The sequence below is a fragment of the Rutilus rutilus genome, assembly GCF_951802725.1.
Source record: "Rutilus rutilus genome assembly, chromosome: 18".
NCBI classification, from domain to species: domain Eukaryota; kingdom Metazoa; phylum Chordata; class Actinopteri; order Cypriniformes; family Leuciscidae; genus Rutilus; species Rutilus rutilus.
In genome coordinates, this window is record NC_140231.1 from 20,732,586 (window position 1) to 20,750,915 (window position 18,330).

At 35.6% G+C, this 18,330-nt stretch overlaps 2 protein-coding genes across 3 annotated transcripts; one reads left to right on the forward strand and one right to left on the reverse strand.

The window, feature by feature from the left end:
* Positions 1–4,018: 4,018 nt before the first annotated feature.
* qpctlb (glutaminyl-peptide cyclotransferase-like b) lies at positions 4,019–12,289 on the reverse strand. Of its 2 annotated transcripts, XM_084386668.1 has the most exons (8): positions 12,007–12,289; positions 11,494–11,743; positions 8,480–8,626; positions 7,958–8,251; positions 6,466–6,627; positions 6,006–6,105; positions 5,533–5,649; positions 4,019–5,432 (listed from the first exon to the last, which is right to left on the reverse strand). In XM_084386668.1, exons 2-8 carry the CDS (start codon positions 11,704–11,706, stop codon positions 5,287–5,289), a joined length of 1,179 nt encoding a protein of 392 aa, XP_084242794.1. In that variant the 5' UTR covers positions 11,707–11,743; positions 12,007–12,289; the 3' UTR covers positions 4,019–5,286. The 2 variants fall into 2 exon arrangements, with proteins under 2 accessions (XP_084242794.1, XP_084242795.1); XM_084386669.1 differs by lacking the exons at positions 11,494–11,743; positions 12,007–12,289 and adding an exon at positions 8,922–9,228 and having other exon boundaries at positions 4,547–5,432.
* A 627-nt stretch (positions 12,290–12,916) lies between these two features.
* Positions 12,917–17,701, forward strand: meiosin (meiosis initiator). Its single transcript, XM_084387129.1, has 10 exons — positions 12,917–12,965; positions 13,896–14,001; positions 14,114–14,209; positions 14,321–14,539; positions 14,637–14,736; positions 15,171–15,388; positions 16,097–16,179; positions 17,050–17,282; positions 17,370–17,459; positions 17,540–17,701. The coding sequence occupies exons 2-10, from the start codon at positions 13,902–13,904 to the stop codon at positions 17,682–17,684; spliced, it is 1,284 nt and encodes a 427-aa protein (XP_084243255.1). The 5' UTR covers positions 12,917–12,965; positions 13,896–13,901; the 3' UTR covers positions 17,685–17,701.
* Positions 17,702–18,330: the final 629 nt, after the last annotated feature.

An 18,330-nucleotide genomic window follows, 5' to 3' on the forward strand; every position in this document is an offset into this window, starting at 1 on the left:
ATCCACTCACAAAAATAATTTTTTGATATATTTAAGGTAGGAAATTTACAAAATATCCTCATGGATCATGATATTTACTTAATATCCTAATGATTTTTGGCATAAAAGAAAAGTCGATAATTTTGACCCATACAATGTTTTGTTGGCTATTGCCACAAATATACCCGTGCGACTTATGACAGGTTTTGTGGTCCAGGGTCACATGCTTTCAAACATACCTTGCCCCTCCGAATTGCCTACCCTACCTTTAACCAACAAACTAGAGGCATCGACACTTTAGACAGCAGAAGAAAAGCATTGAGCATTTAAAAAACATAGGCCTATATATCACTTCTTGTTCTCATGCAGAGAGAAAACTACTGGGCAGGGAAAAAAGTGTCATCATTCTGGCTTGTTTGTGACTGGAGAAATGTTGTGTTACAATTGCCCCAGGCCTATATAGTACAAATGCAGTAGTTTTTTATAAAGACGCCAAAGAAAAAAAAAAGAAAATTCTTACCCTGTATGCATCTATCTGGCTCTGCCCAGAGAGTCTGTCCAGAAGCTCACGGGCCACCTGCATCCCAGTGACAGCAGTGAGCAGATCTTTACACTGCACACTGTCAGTCTTCAGCCAGCCCAGCAGAGCCAGCTGCAACCCGAACACAATCACAATCATGCTGGTTAGAATGCAAATGAGTTAAGACCATAGTAAAACATGGTGGTGGATCTCTGTAGTCTTCATTTTTTTATTCATATTTGGCAGAAAAACTGCATGTGACCGAATTGACGTTTGGTTTGACACACCAACCTGCTGAATCAACTGAGCATCTGTCATCCCGTTTGACTCCGCCATACTTTTGTTGTTGTTGAGAAGTTCAATGTTATTAATGTATGCGATTAATAATAAGTAAACTATGAACTACAGCTAAAATTCTGTTCCTTGCTTTTGTGACACAACTTACATGATCTTCCTGTTTACACCGCAGGATGTTCTTCTTCCTCCAACGAAATCAGATTTTTTTTCGCACTTGCGCCCACTTATGGACGGGCAAGTCATTACATCAGTAATTTGTAATGACGAACATAATTTCAAACACTCTAAACAGCAGCAAAAACATAACTATTATAAATAAATAATTATTTAAAAAAACAAACTATGTATGTATGAAATCATATTATTATCCGAAATGTTTTAACATCCAGAATTCAGAATGAGAAAGCATATTTTATTGTTTAAAAGTTAAATTTAGTTAAATTTAAAACAGACATGAATATCTTCCTGGATTCATGCAAAATTTGCATAAATAAAATAAATGTTCCAATTATCCTGTCCGACTTTACAAAATGTGCACTCATTACAATCCAAATTAAAGCTGTCTTAGGAACTCATTACATGGATAAATGTCATTAGTAATTTCAATCTGAACCTCTTTAGCCTTCGATAGACGAGGAAAAAAAAAAAAAAAATTCTTGTGTCATAAAAGAACAAGTAGGCTATGCGTTGTTCATTGTTTAAAGAGATTCCTCAATCTTTCATACCCACTTATCCTCTGGATATAGTTCATCCAAAAGTTGAAATTGTCTTCATTTAATCATCCTCATGTGCTTCAAGACTTGGAGAAAACATATGGAGGAATGTTAGGGACCGACAGCCTCAGTATCCATTCACTTTCAAAGCAATTCTTTCCATACGATGAAAGAGAACTGTGACTGGCTGCCATTCTACCCAAAATCTTCTTTAGAATTAAATTATAATTCTTAATTTAGAAAAAAATATGTATAGATAAGTAAATCTTTTGAGTGAATGTATCTCTTTTACTATAGGATATAACTATAGATTCAGACCATAACCATAAATATTTTTTTTTTATGAATGTAACATGAACAAAGGGATTGTTCACCCCAAAATTAAATATTATGTCATCATTTACACACACTTATGTTGTTTCAAACCTGTATGAATATCTTTCTTTTGCTGAACACAAAAGATATTTTGAAGAATGTCGGAAATCAAACAGTTGATGGACACCATTGACTTCCATGGTATTTTTTTCCATACTATGGAAGTCAATGGGGTCCATCAACTGTTTGGTGACCCATATTCTTCAAAATATCTTCTTTTGTGTTCATTTTCTACGTTTATAATGTGAACCCAAAGACATGAATATAACTGGTAACACACATCTACTACCAACAGGACAGAGGATTTATAACAGCATTTAGCAATGTGACCAATAAGCAAAAGACAAAATAAACGTATTTGTGTTGAATCATTTAAGAATCAGATATAACCTTAAACATCGACTCTAACAGTACATAATACATCCAGTAGACACTTCGACGTCTACAAAATGTGGTGTGCAGAAGTAACTATAAGAAATTGAAGTCAGAGGAAGTAATGAAAAAGTAGAATACTGACATAATACCAAATAATATGGGTTTAATCTGCAAATTAATGTACATAAATAACACCATAAAAATAAAACAGCAATGGGTTAATCTTGTCCAGCCTGAGAAAAGTGAAAGTCATTTGGATATTCCATTTAAATAAGGGAGGTGATTCCCCCCCCCAAAAAAACTATTTTGTTCTTTTCGAGTCACATTTTGTAAAATATTTGAATACAGTACTGATTATATGACCATAGGTTGGTACTATATGAGTGGTCAGCTGTCCTCTTTAGACTTGCTGAATGATCCAAGCTGTTTAGTGTTTACATCTTTAAGCAGTTCAAGTTGGCGTTGGCCTCGCCGATAAAGATATTCTATGTGCATGACGTCGGTCTTCTTGATGGCAGAGTTGGCACGGAATTCATCCCGTATTCTCGGTAAGAAGCCCGGCTTGTCCTGAGCCGAGCGCAGAAACTGCCGATACAGAGATAAGACCTGTTTCTGTAGCTTGCTGTGGCGCACCATCGTGTGCTAGACAATAAACTGACAGTGCTGTTGACGGGATTGACAGCGGTGACTTCAACCTGCGAAGGGTAGTAATGTTGTCAATGCATTGCATTATGTTTCAAAACATCAGATGTGTTTGGCTGCTTATGTTTGTTTGTTCTGTACAACAGGGGTTTTCAAACTGGGGTCCGGGTACCCCCAGGGGACCGCTAGAGAGTGCTAGAGAGTCATAACAAAATGGGTTTAAATAAATAAAATTGATTTAAATAACTAAATAATAAAAACTACCAAAATAAAGAAAAAATAACAGTACATTAACAGTATACAGTAAAAAGTTATTGTTGGTTTAACTTAAAAAGTAAATTACCTGGTTGCCTTAAAATATTTAGTTCACCGAACTTAAATGTTTTAATTCAGGTTGGTTTAATACATAGAAACTCAAACATATTATGTTATCTGAACCACATCAATTATCTAAGTTGATTTGACAAAAGAAAAAAGTTGCCATAACAAATCATGAAAATAATTTTTACAGTAGGCTATAGACTATTATGGGGAGTATAAAAAAAAAACTTAATGTAACAGAAACGAAATATTTTACAAAAAATATTTGACACGTTTATAATATAAATATAAGTCTTTAAACATGAGAATATGTAGCCTAGCTTTCTTTTAAAAATTAGAATTGGGGTCCCTCGCATGAGGATGGTCGTATTTTGGGGTCCGTGGTATCTAAAAGATTGAAAACCCCTGCGTATACCAACTAACTTTGTTCAGCAAATGGGTAAGTTATGACGTGACATTTCCAGCACTGCCCTGTAGTGTTCTTCTAAGGCTTATTTTAACAAGATTTTTTAATGTTTAAGTATGATCTAATATATTAATTGACTACATGGAATACTTCTGTAATGTCAAAAATCTATTATATAAAATATGTAGGCCTATTATTCTCAACAACAACAAAAAAACACACTAATTGAAAAATGTGATGTTTACATCGTTTTAGATTTATTGTAACTTATGTCACACAACTGGACATTGCTAAAGCTGCTTGAGATCTGACGTTAAGAACATTTATGCACGACTCTTCTCAGCACATTTCAAAATAACAAGCAGGAAAATAATAACAGCAACACTCTACCTTGTCAGTGACAGAGCTAGATTTCATTGGAAATTGGTATAACCCCCAGCCTCATCCTAAACGTTTACACAATGACACTGTAACTGAATTTGCCGATATGACCTATGTTTCCTAACTGATGCAGTGACGACAAGACACGCTCCAAGTGCCCGATACACTGCCACCTAGTGGCCAGGCTGTATTGAAACACACTGCACAAATACAAGGACGAAATGTAACGAGACTCACTTCCTCCTTTAAATCTTATAGACTATACGACTATACGATCAGACTATATCAAGTTATGCAAGTCCATGTTGAAACTTTGCAACTGCAAAATACATATATTTATACATTATTATAAAACAGATATATTCAAATATTCAGTTCATTAATGCAAGTCTCAAGTTTATTTGCTGCAACTTTATATGCTGCAGGTTAGTTTTTAGCAGGAAAATCCATTTAAAAATAAATAAATGTAAATGTTTTAAATAATGCCTATCTAAAATAAAGTAATTTTGGTTTTCTTGAATCAAAAAGTCGTCTTTTATACCATTTACTGAATTTTATTGATCATAAGAGATAGGATATGTTTTCCTTACTGTAAATGCCCGCTAAATTAAATATTCTCTTTTATAATTTTTTTGCATTATTCCAAGAAAAAAAGTTGTAGATCTGAAGTGTCTCTAATTTAGAGTACAAGTCAAGTCTCAAGTTAATTGCTTGCCATCTCAAGTCTCAAGTCAATATTTGAGTTTCAATCATTGTTATAAAATTAAATAATCTTGACTAACATGTATTGAACATTTAGAAATTAAAGACTGCACATCTGAGAAAATTATTGCAAGACTAAATATATGTTCACCAGAATTTTTGTAGTATTATCAAGCTTCACTGTAGTGCATAGTGTAATCATTTCTCATATAGCATCAGGTTCACATCCATTCCTGAGCTTGAAGTATTTACTTTGCATTCTATTGATTTTATTGCAGTTATTGAAAATATGAATCAAATTTTGTAAACCGCTTTTTTGGCACAGATAATAATATAATTTTGTCTATACAGTGCATTATTAGATAGCAAAACTATCTGAAGGCACAATACCGATTGATAAACATGGCAGAAACTTCAATGGTAAGCATATGTCAGAATATAGGACGGCAGCCTGAGAATATACAGTATGTTATGCATCTCTGAGTACAGTCACTGATATCAGATATCCTAAAGCAGTGCAACTGAGGTATAGACCGATTCACGACGGATGTGGTTGGATGTAATATGATAGCATCCTAGAGCCGCAGATATTCCGCCAGAAAGACCACGAGGACTTTGGTGAGATTGTCCACGGTGGGACTGTGAACCTTGTCTGCTGTGTCCTCCATCGTGTGCAGGAAGGAAGGGAACGGCGTAGCAATCATGTGCAGCACTGGAACTCCTGCATTCAAAAAAGCAAGGTCCATACAGTATAGTCAATCTTACAGCAATATTTTGGCCATATTTTTTTTTTTGTTGCTATGATGGACACTTTGTCCTACCTCTCTGAAGGAAAGGAAGATGATCATCTTCAACCGGCCCCATGTTCAAATCCTTAATGAAATAGCTCTGCTCTTTGGCATGAGAACTAAGGAGCCCTAAATGATGAAGTCTTTTCTCTAAGAAAATGCAGAAATATAATTAGAGGGATTAAAGGACAAGGCCATATAGATGGTGTAACTACCTATCATAGGGTCTATGACTTAATTTCATAATTATAATTTTCATAACAATATTGAATATCAACTTGTTCAATATTGTACATTCTTCACTGATGTTTATTTTTATTTTATTTTATCTTCACATATAGACATATAGATGTCAATAAATGGTTTTTCCTTTTGAAGTAAGTGGCTGGTAGTTTTTATTCTAATTTAAGCCATTGCGGATCAAACATTAGTTTTAAGTGTCTTTATGGCCATTAATGATTAACCGGGATTACTACAGCATTAATGGAAAGTCAAATCAGTCTTACCAGCAGCGATAAGGCGGTCAAACCAGCGAGCTGTGTTCTCAAAGTGATTCACAAACATGGGATCAGGGGAACCGATAAGGTCCAAAAGAACAAGGAGATCCTGCAAATATCAGCAATAACTCAATATATTTATATACTTCTTATACAATAGACACTTAAAGAGACAAAAAAGAAAGAAAATGTGTCCTTATTTATTCACCCTCATGTTGTTCCAAACCTGTATGAATTTTCTTCGTCTTCTACAGAACATAATATAATATATTTTGAAGAATGCTTTGGTCTATACAATGAAAGTCCATTTTGGACCCCATTGACTTCATTGTTTCAAAACATCTTCTTTGTGTTCCACAAACAGAAAGTCATACAGGTTTGGAAAGATATGAGGTTAGTGAATGAAGAACAATTTTCATACCCCTTTAAAAACAAATGCACACACACATACACAAGCATCATGTCTCACCACAGCGTTCAGCAGTGTGGTTTGTTGAGAACCCGGCGGGTGAGGAGTGCGGGACATGGAGTCTGCGAGGTGCCGTGAACCATATAGCGAGTCTGTCTGAGACCACTGCTCGAAAGCCTCTCCTCCATCAAAGAAGACCAACTGCAGGGTTACCCTGGACATCTACACACACACACACACACGAAAAAAACTGTGTGTGTAAAATAAAAGTAAACAATCAATCAAATGTCCCAAATTTTCAATCATGGTTCAATCATTTGTTGCAGTGGGATTCTGTTTACTAAGGATTTAGATTAATTTAAAATAATTTCTTCCACCTGGCCTGTGGAGGAAGATGCTTCTTTATTATACTAAGCTGTGCAAAAAAATCAATAGCGAGTCCCCATGGATGAGTAACCATGTATTCTACAGCTGCTATGTAGGTTCCCTTACACAAAGAAAATATTTCCATAAATATATATGAATGCTCAATTCTAATTATTTAATGTATATTGAAAATATACAGAACAATATGTGTTAATATACTGAATAATACATAAGGAATTGCTGCTATTCATAGTATTGAAAAAATTGTGACAATATATTTACTACAATATATTTGTTGTAATGTATGTCATTTTATATTCAGTAATACACTTCATAACATATACATGCACTGTACATGTGATAAAATATGGTACTATGTGTGTATAAATATATTTGAACATATGTACTATATATTCACATTTATATGGGAACATGTATGTGTAATATATGTACAAGATCATGAGTAAAATATACATAGTTAATATATATATATATATATATATATATATATATATACTGTATATATAGATATACACAATATTTGTTTGCAGTAAAAAAAATAGTATATTTTCATATATGAAATATGTAACAATGCAAACAATAAAGTGAGATAAAAGTTTATGAATATGTGTTTAGCTTTATGTAAACCCATACGTTAACTCATGAAAGAGAAATTAATCAATCAAGCAATTACATGTAAAACTGTAGTGCAGTTTTAGTCTCTTTTGTCAATTTTTTATATGTATCAATACATGGTCAATGCATATACTGAAATATATTGAAAAATAAAAGCACTAGTTTCCCATATATGAAAATGTATTATATATTATATTGCTTTATATGTATATTTCCATATATTTTAGTTTTGTAAGGGTTTGTGAGGATCTTCTTATCAAAACCCTTTCCATTCATGCAGTGTTTTGCAGCTCTTGGCTTTGATACAAGTTAAACAACAGAGCTGACTCTGAATTCTACCGCACTGTGGCTATTCACAAGTCTGGAAAAAGCTTAAGTGACCTCCTCAGAGACATGTATCGCTCTCTTTATCTCAGGACAGCAAGAACTTATGAGCTAGTAATGCTCTCTATATATATATATACACTGTATTCAGATTTAGTTTTTAAATGAATGACCTCTGAAAGCGGTTTTCTTGAAAATGAGATAAAAGAGTAACACTTTGTCTCACCATCTGCTTGTGCTTTTTGAGATGTGGGTCCAAAGCTGTGACCAGTTCCAGCATCATAGCACAGGGAACAGCTGAATCACTAGCACCCACAAACACCTTATGTGGGTCACTAGGATTTGTTGGTATAAATTTGGAGTCATAATGACAAGCAAAAAGCAATCGTCGAGGAGCCGTCGGGTCTAAAACAGCCAGGACGTTAGAGAAGCTAACGGGACCACGAGGGGTTTCAGATATGAAGGAGTCCACATCTATAGACCAGCCCGCTGAAAGAGAATCCAGTTGAGAAAAGATGTGCTACAATCACAGAAAATGGAAGACATCAGATTATAGCATATTTGGTTAGATCTGAAACTCAATTCAATTCACATTTATTTGTATAGTGCTTTTCACAATGCATATCGTTTCAAAGAAGCTTTACAGAACATGTATGCATCTACAGACTCCGTTATCAGAGGTGACTGTGTCCAAGATTAAATCCAACTAAAAAACAAAACTTATATTCCTAAATTGATCGTGTCTTACTTTTCGAACAGCCCGACTCCCACGACTTCCTGGCTGTCGCTCAATGAGAATGGGTCGCAGATGGGAATACCGCAGTCTTCCCCAATTCACCTGCGAGACGAGCCGCTTCACCTGGCCAACCGTGGGCTTACCTGGCTGGTGATTCTGCTATGAAAGGTTAAAGACGGCAAACATGTGAAAGGTGATCGGGTGCACAGAATGAAGAGCAACATAGTCATTTGGATGCATGGAAAATTGCAGAGAAATTAGATTGGAAAAAAACTGGGTTTGGGATTGTGATCTCCATTTTCTATGGCTGGTCTACGCTTTTTAAAATATAGGTTCCAAAAGGGGGGGTTTGCAGCAATGCAACAGAAGAACCATTCTGGGTTCCCCAAAGAACATTTTAATGAACAGTTCTACCAGAAAGACTCGGGAGATAAAAATGATATAACAAGAGTACATTTATTAATAGCTCAGCAAGCATAGTCTTTGGCGTAGGCCCCGTCCTTAGCAAGCAATGCGAGGGTAACGGAATCTGCAAATCCCGCCTGAAGATGAAGGCAGGGGCGCAGCCGACCCCCTGGAGGTAAAGGAACGGACCATCCTGGTGGTGGTGGGGAGGATGGAGGGAAAGGACCATCTTGGAGGTGGTTGGGGAGGATGGAGGTAATTGGCGCCGTCAGTATCTGCGAACTCAGACGGATGTAAGTACCATTCTTTTATACTGAGAGTGTTAACACATGATTGGTTAGAAGTGAGTTAATTCATGACGCGCTGATTGAGTCTTCCTGGCAGAACTTAAAGGAGAACTCCGGTCAATTTTAACATTGAGCTCATTTTTTTGTACATTTGGAGTGCTGTCAATACAGAGAACAACGACAAAAATCGGTGTTGCCTACACCGAGTTATTCTATTTTAAAAATTTGCACCCTATTGACTTCAATGGGGCAAGTAGTAAGCCTGCTTTTTAGCCTCTTAACATCCTTTAAGTGTCATTACAAGTGCACAGAAAATGTGAGTGATTCCTTCCGAGTGAACACGAGTGGATCTGACTGCAGTAGATGTTAGAGATATTAATAAAAATGAAGTTAATTCAGCCAGCGCTCATACCTTTGTTTACATCCTGTTTTCGGTGGAAGGCCATAGTAATCGATTGTCGAGTTCACGCGCATAGGTTTAGTACCTATGATCACGCGCGTGAACTCGACAATCGATTACTATGGCCTTCCACCGATTTGTAGGATGTAAACAAAGGTATGAGCGCTGGCTGAATTAACTTCATTTTTATTAATATCTCTAACATCTACTGCAGTCAGATCCACTCGTGTTCACTCGGAAGGAATCACTCACATTTTCTGTGCACTTGTAATGACACTTAAAGGATGTTAAGAGGCTAAAAAGCAGGCTTACTACTTGCCCCATTGAAGTCAATAGGGTGCAAATTTTAAAAATAGAATAACTCGGTGTAGGCAACACCGATTTTTGTCGTTGTTCTCTGTATTGACAGCACTCCAAATGTACAAAAAAATGAGCTCAATGTTAAAATTGACCGGAGTTCTCCTTTAACGCTAAGCTTACATTTCTTAAAATCACAATTTTTTCTTAGTGTGAAGAACATTTTGATAATGTAAAGAACCTTTTTCCACAATAGAGAATCTTTTGTGCAATGGGTTACGAGAGAACTCCTTGAACTAAGCGCTGACTGCATTTCTTTATATTTGAGTACAAGTTCAAACTCTATGAACCGCTCCATTGGTAACGTACGGACTACGGAGCTGTCTGAAACACTGCCAACGGGACATTAAACAGGAAGGGTTTGTCCGAGCTCACAACAAGGTTTTGCGAGTGAACGCAAATATCTTTTGCGAGAGAACACTGTTATACAGTAGGGGGCGCTATTACGCATCTTCTGAAATGGTACAGGATCTCCGGATCAAAACACAGGTGAAGAAGAAGCAGAAACAAGTGATAGAAGATTGCTTACACAAATGTAAAACAATGCGATAATCAGACATTCAACAGCATAAGTTCAAAACTGCCTAATGTTACAGAATGAAATGTCGACCTAGGAAGGGTTAATAACTGTGGAACTTTGGGGATGTTGATGGACTCAATCTACTCCATTTATGTTTTGATCATCTTTCTGAATCCGATCCGGACGTAGTTTTTGACAAAAATGTGATTTTCTCAGCTTTTTGTTTAAAATGTTGCTTTTTTTTTTTTTTTTTTATGAAACTTACCCTCAATTCAAATGTTGATAAAAAGGGTTGCATGAAACTAGAATACAATGTTTTTAAAATGTAAACCATTAAAATACAGTTAAAGATATTTCGGAACTATACGGTTATCCGGACCACACCTATTTGGGTAGGGTTAGGGTTAGGTTAACCGTATAGTACATTTACGTGTGGTGACGTGTGGTCCGGATAACCGTATAGTACCGATATTTCAGAGTAGGCTATACTTAACATGCAAAAAATAACATATAAATAGTAAACTAAGTTTGATGTTATGATCAAAGAAAACTTACAAGTATACTTGTAGTATAAACTAAACTAGTAGTTTACTGAGAGAGTGTACTTCAAAGAAAAATTGCCACAAGTATTTGACAAGTAAACTATCGGATTCGGTATAAGTTCACTTGTAGTACAGATGCAGTACAAACGAAAAACATAGCAGTAGTTGTGCACTCAAAGTTTACCACTGTTATTCTTACAGTATACTTAAAAGTATACTTTTATAAACTAAAAAGTGGGCCAATTGTCCCAAGTAGTATTGAAACAGTACACTTACAAGTATTCTAGTGCATTGATATAAAGTATACTTAAAATATACTTGAACTTTGCTTAAGTATACTTAATAAAATTAACTTTTACCAGCAAAAAAAAAAAAAAAAAAAAAAAAAAAAGGTATGTTCCAAAACACAGCTACAAGTTAAAGATGGATTTCCCAACAGGATTGTATTCTAGAGAAATTATTGAAAAGTGCGCAAGAAAAGAAATTAAAAAAAAAAATGTCTGTAGTCCTCTTACCTTGTCTTTGAACAGGTCGGGAGGTCTGGGAGGTAAGTCATACTCCATCGGTTGGTGGTTCGATAGTAATAATGCCAGTGTTAATGTCATTGCCACCAGCACGCACAAACACAGCAGCAATAAACGCACGCGACAGATGCGTGGCTGCTGGTCACAGCTCGCGACAGAACAGTTCCATCTAACAGGCGCTGCTTTGTACCGTAAGCGGCTCATCTTGTGTTTACGACAGATGCCAAAATAGGGATTAAACCTGCATGGAGGGGGAATATAGAAAAAGCAGTTAAAATCCCGAATCGTACCACGAAACTGACATATTCAGCTCGAAACCAATGATTCCTAACTCATTTTTATAATCTGGTGAACACTTATAGGATAAGTAATACAATAATTATATAGATAAACAATTAATAACACATGCAAACATCATAGCTAATTAAATGACGCATCTTAAATTGTTAGTGTCCACAAAATATGCAGACCCCGAAGAGCAGATTGCAGGGAAGACACACTTACTTACTGTACCACTAGTCCGGGAATGGCACACCACTGCTCTATCAAATCCACTGCAGTCGCAGGAAATAAATAGCACATCGTGTTGAATGACGAGAGCGTTTATTCTGTCTGAGGAACATTTCATTACCAATGATTGATTCGTCCTTGATATCTTGACAATGCAGATTGTAAATGATCGAATCTCAGTTCTGCAGTCGGTGTTACTGAGGCATATGAAAGCTATCTGCGTAGCTCCTCGTCCCACTCTAGGGTGTCCTCGCTGTCCCCAGTTACTTTTGGCAGTGATGTAGGATAATAAATAGGCTGTAACATAACGTTAGCCTATTTAAATTCATGCATTTGACTCGAGCATAACAGTATACGTTTTCAATATTCAATAATAGATTAAAATATTTAAACCTCTCATTAAAATATTGTAAAATAAAAATAAAAAGGAAAATGCTTTTTATATTTTGATTTATTTTGCACATAATTTGCAGTGTAATTTATGCACGCCTAGTGTCACCGAAAGGAATTGCACACATACACAAAAAGTTTCTTCGCACAATTAACCACGCCCCTAAAGCCAATTGACGCAATGAATGTTGCTACGTGGTCTTCTTGATGCTCAAACACAGATGATAGTGCAACCGAGTCAGGGTTTTCACGTTTTTGTAAGGAAATCAGCATGATTTAATTTTAATGGTATTTTAACATTTAAAAAGATACACTCCGGCTTTAAAGTTTATAAAAGGGTTTATTGCTAAGCAGCCCAGTAACCAATTGTCACGAGGTCTGTGTAAAGGACCTATTGGAGAAAGCCTGATACTTCTCGTTAGCCAATCCGCGTGAGCGCTGCAGCTGATTGGCTCTTTTCTTTTCCAATGTCATTGTAAGAAGCTCTATGTTGGTGGAGATTTAATTGACTGAATATCCGCAATATACTGTGGCATTTTTAGACTCCGAAGAGTAAACTTCAGGTAAGGCAACTACATCTACACAAGAAAATATAAATCCATTAAAAAGAATAAAACATGAAAATAAAAGAGACGTGTCAGTGATGAAAGAATTTCCGAACCTATTTACAAGCCAACAGCATCTAGGTTCTATTCTAAAGTTTTTAAAAATAATATAGCTTTGAATAAAGCGCGAAACACATTGATACTCAGTCAGCTGTGATAAAATTCCAACGACTATTTTAAATGTAAATTCTCAAAACTATATTATTATTAGAGAATTATTATGTAGAATTAAGAATAAGATATGGTACTTATTGTAAGCAGTGTAGGGTAAGTTACTCTAAAAAGTAATTAGTAGTTAGTTACTAATTACATCTTCAACATTGTAACTAGATTACTGTACTAATTACTCTCTCTCTAAAAATTATTGCATTACTTATTATTGCTCATTACTTTCTATGTCCCATATCAACCTCAACCAGTTGAACAATACAAGGATAGACATCAAACTGCTCTTTTAATTCTTCCAAATAAATAATATAAAATTGTATAAATTATTCTTGAACTGGCAAAAAGTATTTAAATGGAGAAGGTTACATTAAAACATACATTTTAACATTTAAAGTTTTATGTTAAATCCACTATTGTTTTATATAGAATTGTTCTATAGTCTATACATAATTTAATGCAATTACATCAGAAGTAACTAATTAAATTAAGAGTAATTCCTTACTTTATTTTTTTCAAGGGAAAATGTATTAATTACAAAGTAATGCATTTCACCCAACACTGATTGTAAGGCACTATATCTGGAGCATAATACTTTTTCTAGGCGTTAAAACCAGTAAATAAAATATACTTTTCAATTTGTTACATGGCACGAATGACTTAAATACATATAGTTAAAAATAATGATAAAACAATGTTATTGACTCTGTTTTGTGTCCACAGGAGACCATGATAAACATGCTGCAGTGCGTTGACTTCCACCACAGCCACATTCATAGTCTGAAGAGTCATGTTCCCCCACACTGTCTCCCCAAAAACAATGAGAACAGTAATTTGCTTTATTATTTATGCTCAATTCAAGGATTTTTATGCATTTGTTTTGAAATATGGATGTGGGCATGCGATATTGACTAAAGTCTATGACCTGTGTGTGTCTGCAGAGTCAGAGAACGAGGACACTCCATTATCAAGCACACCACCACAATTCCTAAAAGCCAAGAAAATGTACACCTACAGTGGCATAAACAAGTATACAGGTAAAGTATATGTTTTTAAAGAATAAGATATTAAATAAAGTAAAAATCTTATATTTTATTATACAAAATGGTATTTATTTTCACTTACACTACATTTAAATGTATAAACAGTACAATTGAGTGACAAAAAGAGGGGCCCTCTGAGCAAAGACTCTGAGAGATTTATCATAAATGCTGTTGAGGAGCAAGAACTCCAGCTGGTGTGTGACGGACAAAGCGATTCATCAGAGGTCCTATCTGCAGAGGACAAAGAGTCGTGGTCTGTTGAGGATAGCCAGCCATCACAAAGCTCCATAGACTCCAACTCCACAACTTCCTCTTACAATACAGGTGAAAAAATCTTTTTTTTTTTTTTTTTGGTGTTAGACATCAATTAAATCCATATACTTAAACATAAATGATACCTGGGGATATTTTTTGTTATCAGGGAGCACCGAGATTGAATGTACCTGTAGTATCTGCGAAGACCAAACAGGAAGTGAGGATGGAAGCCCAGGGAGAGAGTTGTTGGATACACCTCCATCAGGGTTTGTATATTGGATATTTAATTTATATTTGTAAATAGCAGAGATATTACATCTTAAATTGATAGATCACCAAAAAATGAACAGTCAAAATTCTGAAAATTCTTTACTTACCCTCAAGTTGTTCCAAGCCAATATGTATTTCTTTGCTCTGCTGAACACAAAAGAAGATATTTTGAAGAATATGGGTAATCAAATAGTTAATAGACCCCTTGACTTCCATAGTATAGGGAAAAAATACTTTGGAAGTCAACGAGGCATCAACTGTAACCGACATTCTTCAAGATATCTTCTTTTGTGTTCAGCAGAAGAAAGGAATTCATACAGATTTGGAACAACTTGAGGGCGAGTAAATTACATTTTTGGGTGAACTATCCATTTAAGATGTACCTGTGTGCAAGCTTGTAACTCGTTTTTATGTTTTACTAAATCTTCAGATCAGGAATTCTTCTTAAAGACCCCATGCTTGGAGCTTTTCCAGCGGCTTGGAAAATGCATTTTCCTTTCAGCCCCACGCTGCCAAAAACACCAATACTGCCTCTGCGGCCACCCACAGGGGAAGCAGACAGCCTGATCCTCAACCCCTCTCTGCTCACATCTCCTTCTCAAGATCTCAACCGTTCTCTCCATCCCGAAGGGCGAGAAGTGCTACAAAGTAAAGATGAGCCATACAGGCCTTCACACATATTATTAGATATACATTATATATACTACTATAGACTAGCATGTATACTATTTATGAAATCAATGCATTAGTTGTTTTATGAATAATATACTTTGTACAATTTAATGGAGGCTTAGATACGGTGGTCGAGGGAGCTCAACGCACTGCAACTGAAGAAAACACATGCAAATAGAAAAAACACTAGCAAATGAAGAAAACATCTTTTCAGTTTGACAACACATGTGCTGCAAATACTCACAATGCAACCAAATACAGAAACGTGCCGCAAATACAATGCACATACGATCAGGATGTTAAAATAAACAAAAAACTCTCCTTTCAGGTCATTGACAACACCACTGGCAAGTAGACATTGAGCAATAATCATGTCCTAGCCAGGTTCCTCACTTGTTAGGGTCTCCTTGAAATATTTCCATTGTGGTCTGTGCTATTTGCGGCGCGTTTCTGTATTTGGTTGCGTTGTGAGTATTTGCAGCACATGTGTTGTCAAACTGATGAAGATGTTTTCTTAATTTGTTGGTGTTTTTTCTATTTGCATGTGTTCTCTTCAGTTGCTGCGTGTTGAGCTCTCTCGGCCACCGTACTTAGAGCCAAATGTGCACGTTACTGACAGTGTGAAATTACAAACAAGACAGTGTTGCTGGAATGCTGACTGACCAATATTTTTTACCATAACAGCATTATTCGAGGACGTGTGGGTCACCCCAGAATCTACCATCTTAAATAGTTCCAGTTTGCATGGCAGTTTTGCAAATGACTCAGTAAGGCCAAACTTTGTGATGCTTTGTTGCCTGTATATACAGTGGGGTCTAAAAGTCTGAGACCACTGAAAATCTGGGGTCAGAGACCCAGCAGATTTGCAACATGTATGTAATGCAATTAAATAATACATAACTTTATATGGATAAAAACTACACATAACAGTGTGTAGTGATGCGAAAAGGCTAACATACCCTGAAATTTTGAACGTACATTAATATGAGACCATTCTAAGTGTAGCAAAAATGCAACACTGTGCATAAACGGGTGAAACTTTTTAATATTGTTCTCATATAATGGAGCCTGTTCAAAGAGGGGTACAAAAAATGCAGGTGTTTTTGGAGCTTGTTACAAGTTTGATATAGTTGTGTGTAAATAGTGAATTTATTTTAAATTTTAATGACTGTATCTGGTTGAAATACATCAAATAAGTTTATCAAAACTTTCACTTACTGTATCCAAATTTTTTTGGTGAAATTGTAATTCTGCAATATTTTTCCAATGGTTTAACTATTGTTAACTATGACAAAAATAAATAATTAAATAATACATTGTGAACAAGCTTGGGTCTCTGGGGGTTAAACAGTTTCAAAAGTGTAAAATCTAGAAAGGTTACGCATGATAAAATGAAAAAAATGAATAGATTAATAAAAGATTCTGCACTACAAATAAGCAACTTTGTGACATTGATCATTTGTCTTTGTACAGGCTGCAAAAACGTCACGCTGAAAATAGGATAAAATTGGACACAATTGTAATTAGAAAACTGCAAAATAGAAGCATTTTTACTAGTGGAATTTTGGACCCCATGAGATATTGTTTTACAGTGAGCTCTCTATTCATGGTATCTTGTCTGTATTTCAAATTGGCAGACTTTCATGAGTGCTGGAAATGGCAACTATCTGTCCTTGAAGACTGAGGAAGGGAACAAAAGTTCTGAAGACGAGACCCCAGAACAACTCATTCCTCTGAAAAGAGGAAGAAAAGAATGTTCACGCAGGCGCACTTCAAGAGCAGGACGTGGTACAACGCAGCCAATCCCTAAGAAGAAATGTGTGAATGGCTTCATTATGTTCTGCCGAATGAACAGAAAATTATATATCAGGTGTGTATACTACTATTAGACCAATCGAAATATATTTGAATATATAATCCTTTAATGACACACAGTGTTGATATTATTGGGGAACAGATCCTATCCTGGCATGCCATCCACTACAGTCACCAAAGAGTTAGCCAATCTCTGGCACATCTTGCCCAAGAGGGAGAGACGTGTGTACTGGTAGGCTCTCTGAATTCTCCAAACTTCATACAGGTTTATCTGTTGCATTGCAATTTCATATAAACCTCTTTCCATTTTAGCCTGAAAGCCTGGAGCTTCAGTCGGCAGCAGAACCGCAATGTGCGCGATCAAGAACGCGAGACAGAAATGAAGGCAGAACGCTCTGTGCCCAGTCCACTGCACATGTTACTGGCCTACAGAGAAGTGTATAAAGCTGTCAAATGAAGGTCTTCACACCTCAGTTACCCACTGCACTGAACATATGCTTGAACGGTCTAAGAAAGGCAAGCCAAACTGATCTTTAAACTGATCTTTAAACAGCTGCGTTTTATAGTTCGATACAGGTTTTTTTTAAGGTTAATCACTGTTGTGACTAAACACAATTACATCTCAGGCATTTTAAAATAACTTATTTATTGTGTTAAGTATATTTTTTATTGTTCTAATGTTTTTAACCATCACAGAGCATATTTACATTTTCAGTGTTTTAATATGCTGTTTTCAGCATTTTTCATTGTGACTTTACATTGTTTGATAAAGCATATTCTGACTTTTATTACTTATTTATAATACATGACAATTGTTAAGTATCTATCTTTGTATATATATATATTTATATATATTTATATATTTATTATGTTTTTTTATCAAACTGTTTTATAGCTTTTTTTACAGCCATAACCTAATTATTCTCTAAGAAGCCTTAGGGGATCTGTAATGTTTCCCAAGAGAGTTATCAACCTTATGAAAGTTGTTCTGGTTTGTACATACTGTGCTGTTATTAAACCTCGACTGAGTTCAGTTTGTTTGGCTTTTCTGTGGCTTTCAAACTCACATAAAACCTGCGTCAGAAGAACTGGAACATTGTCAT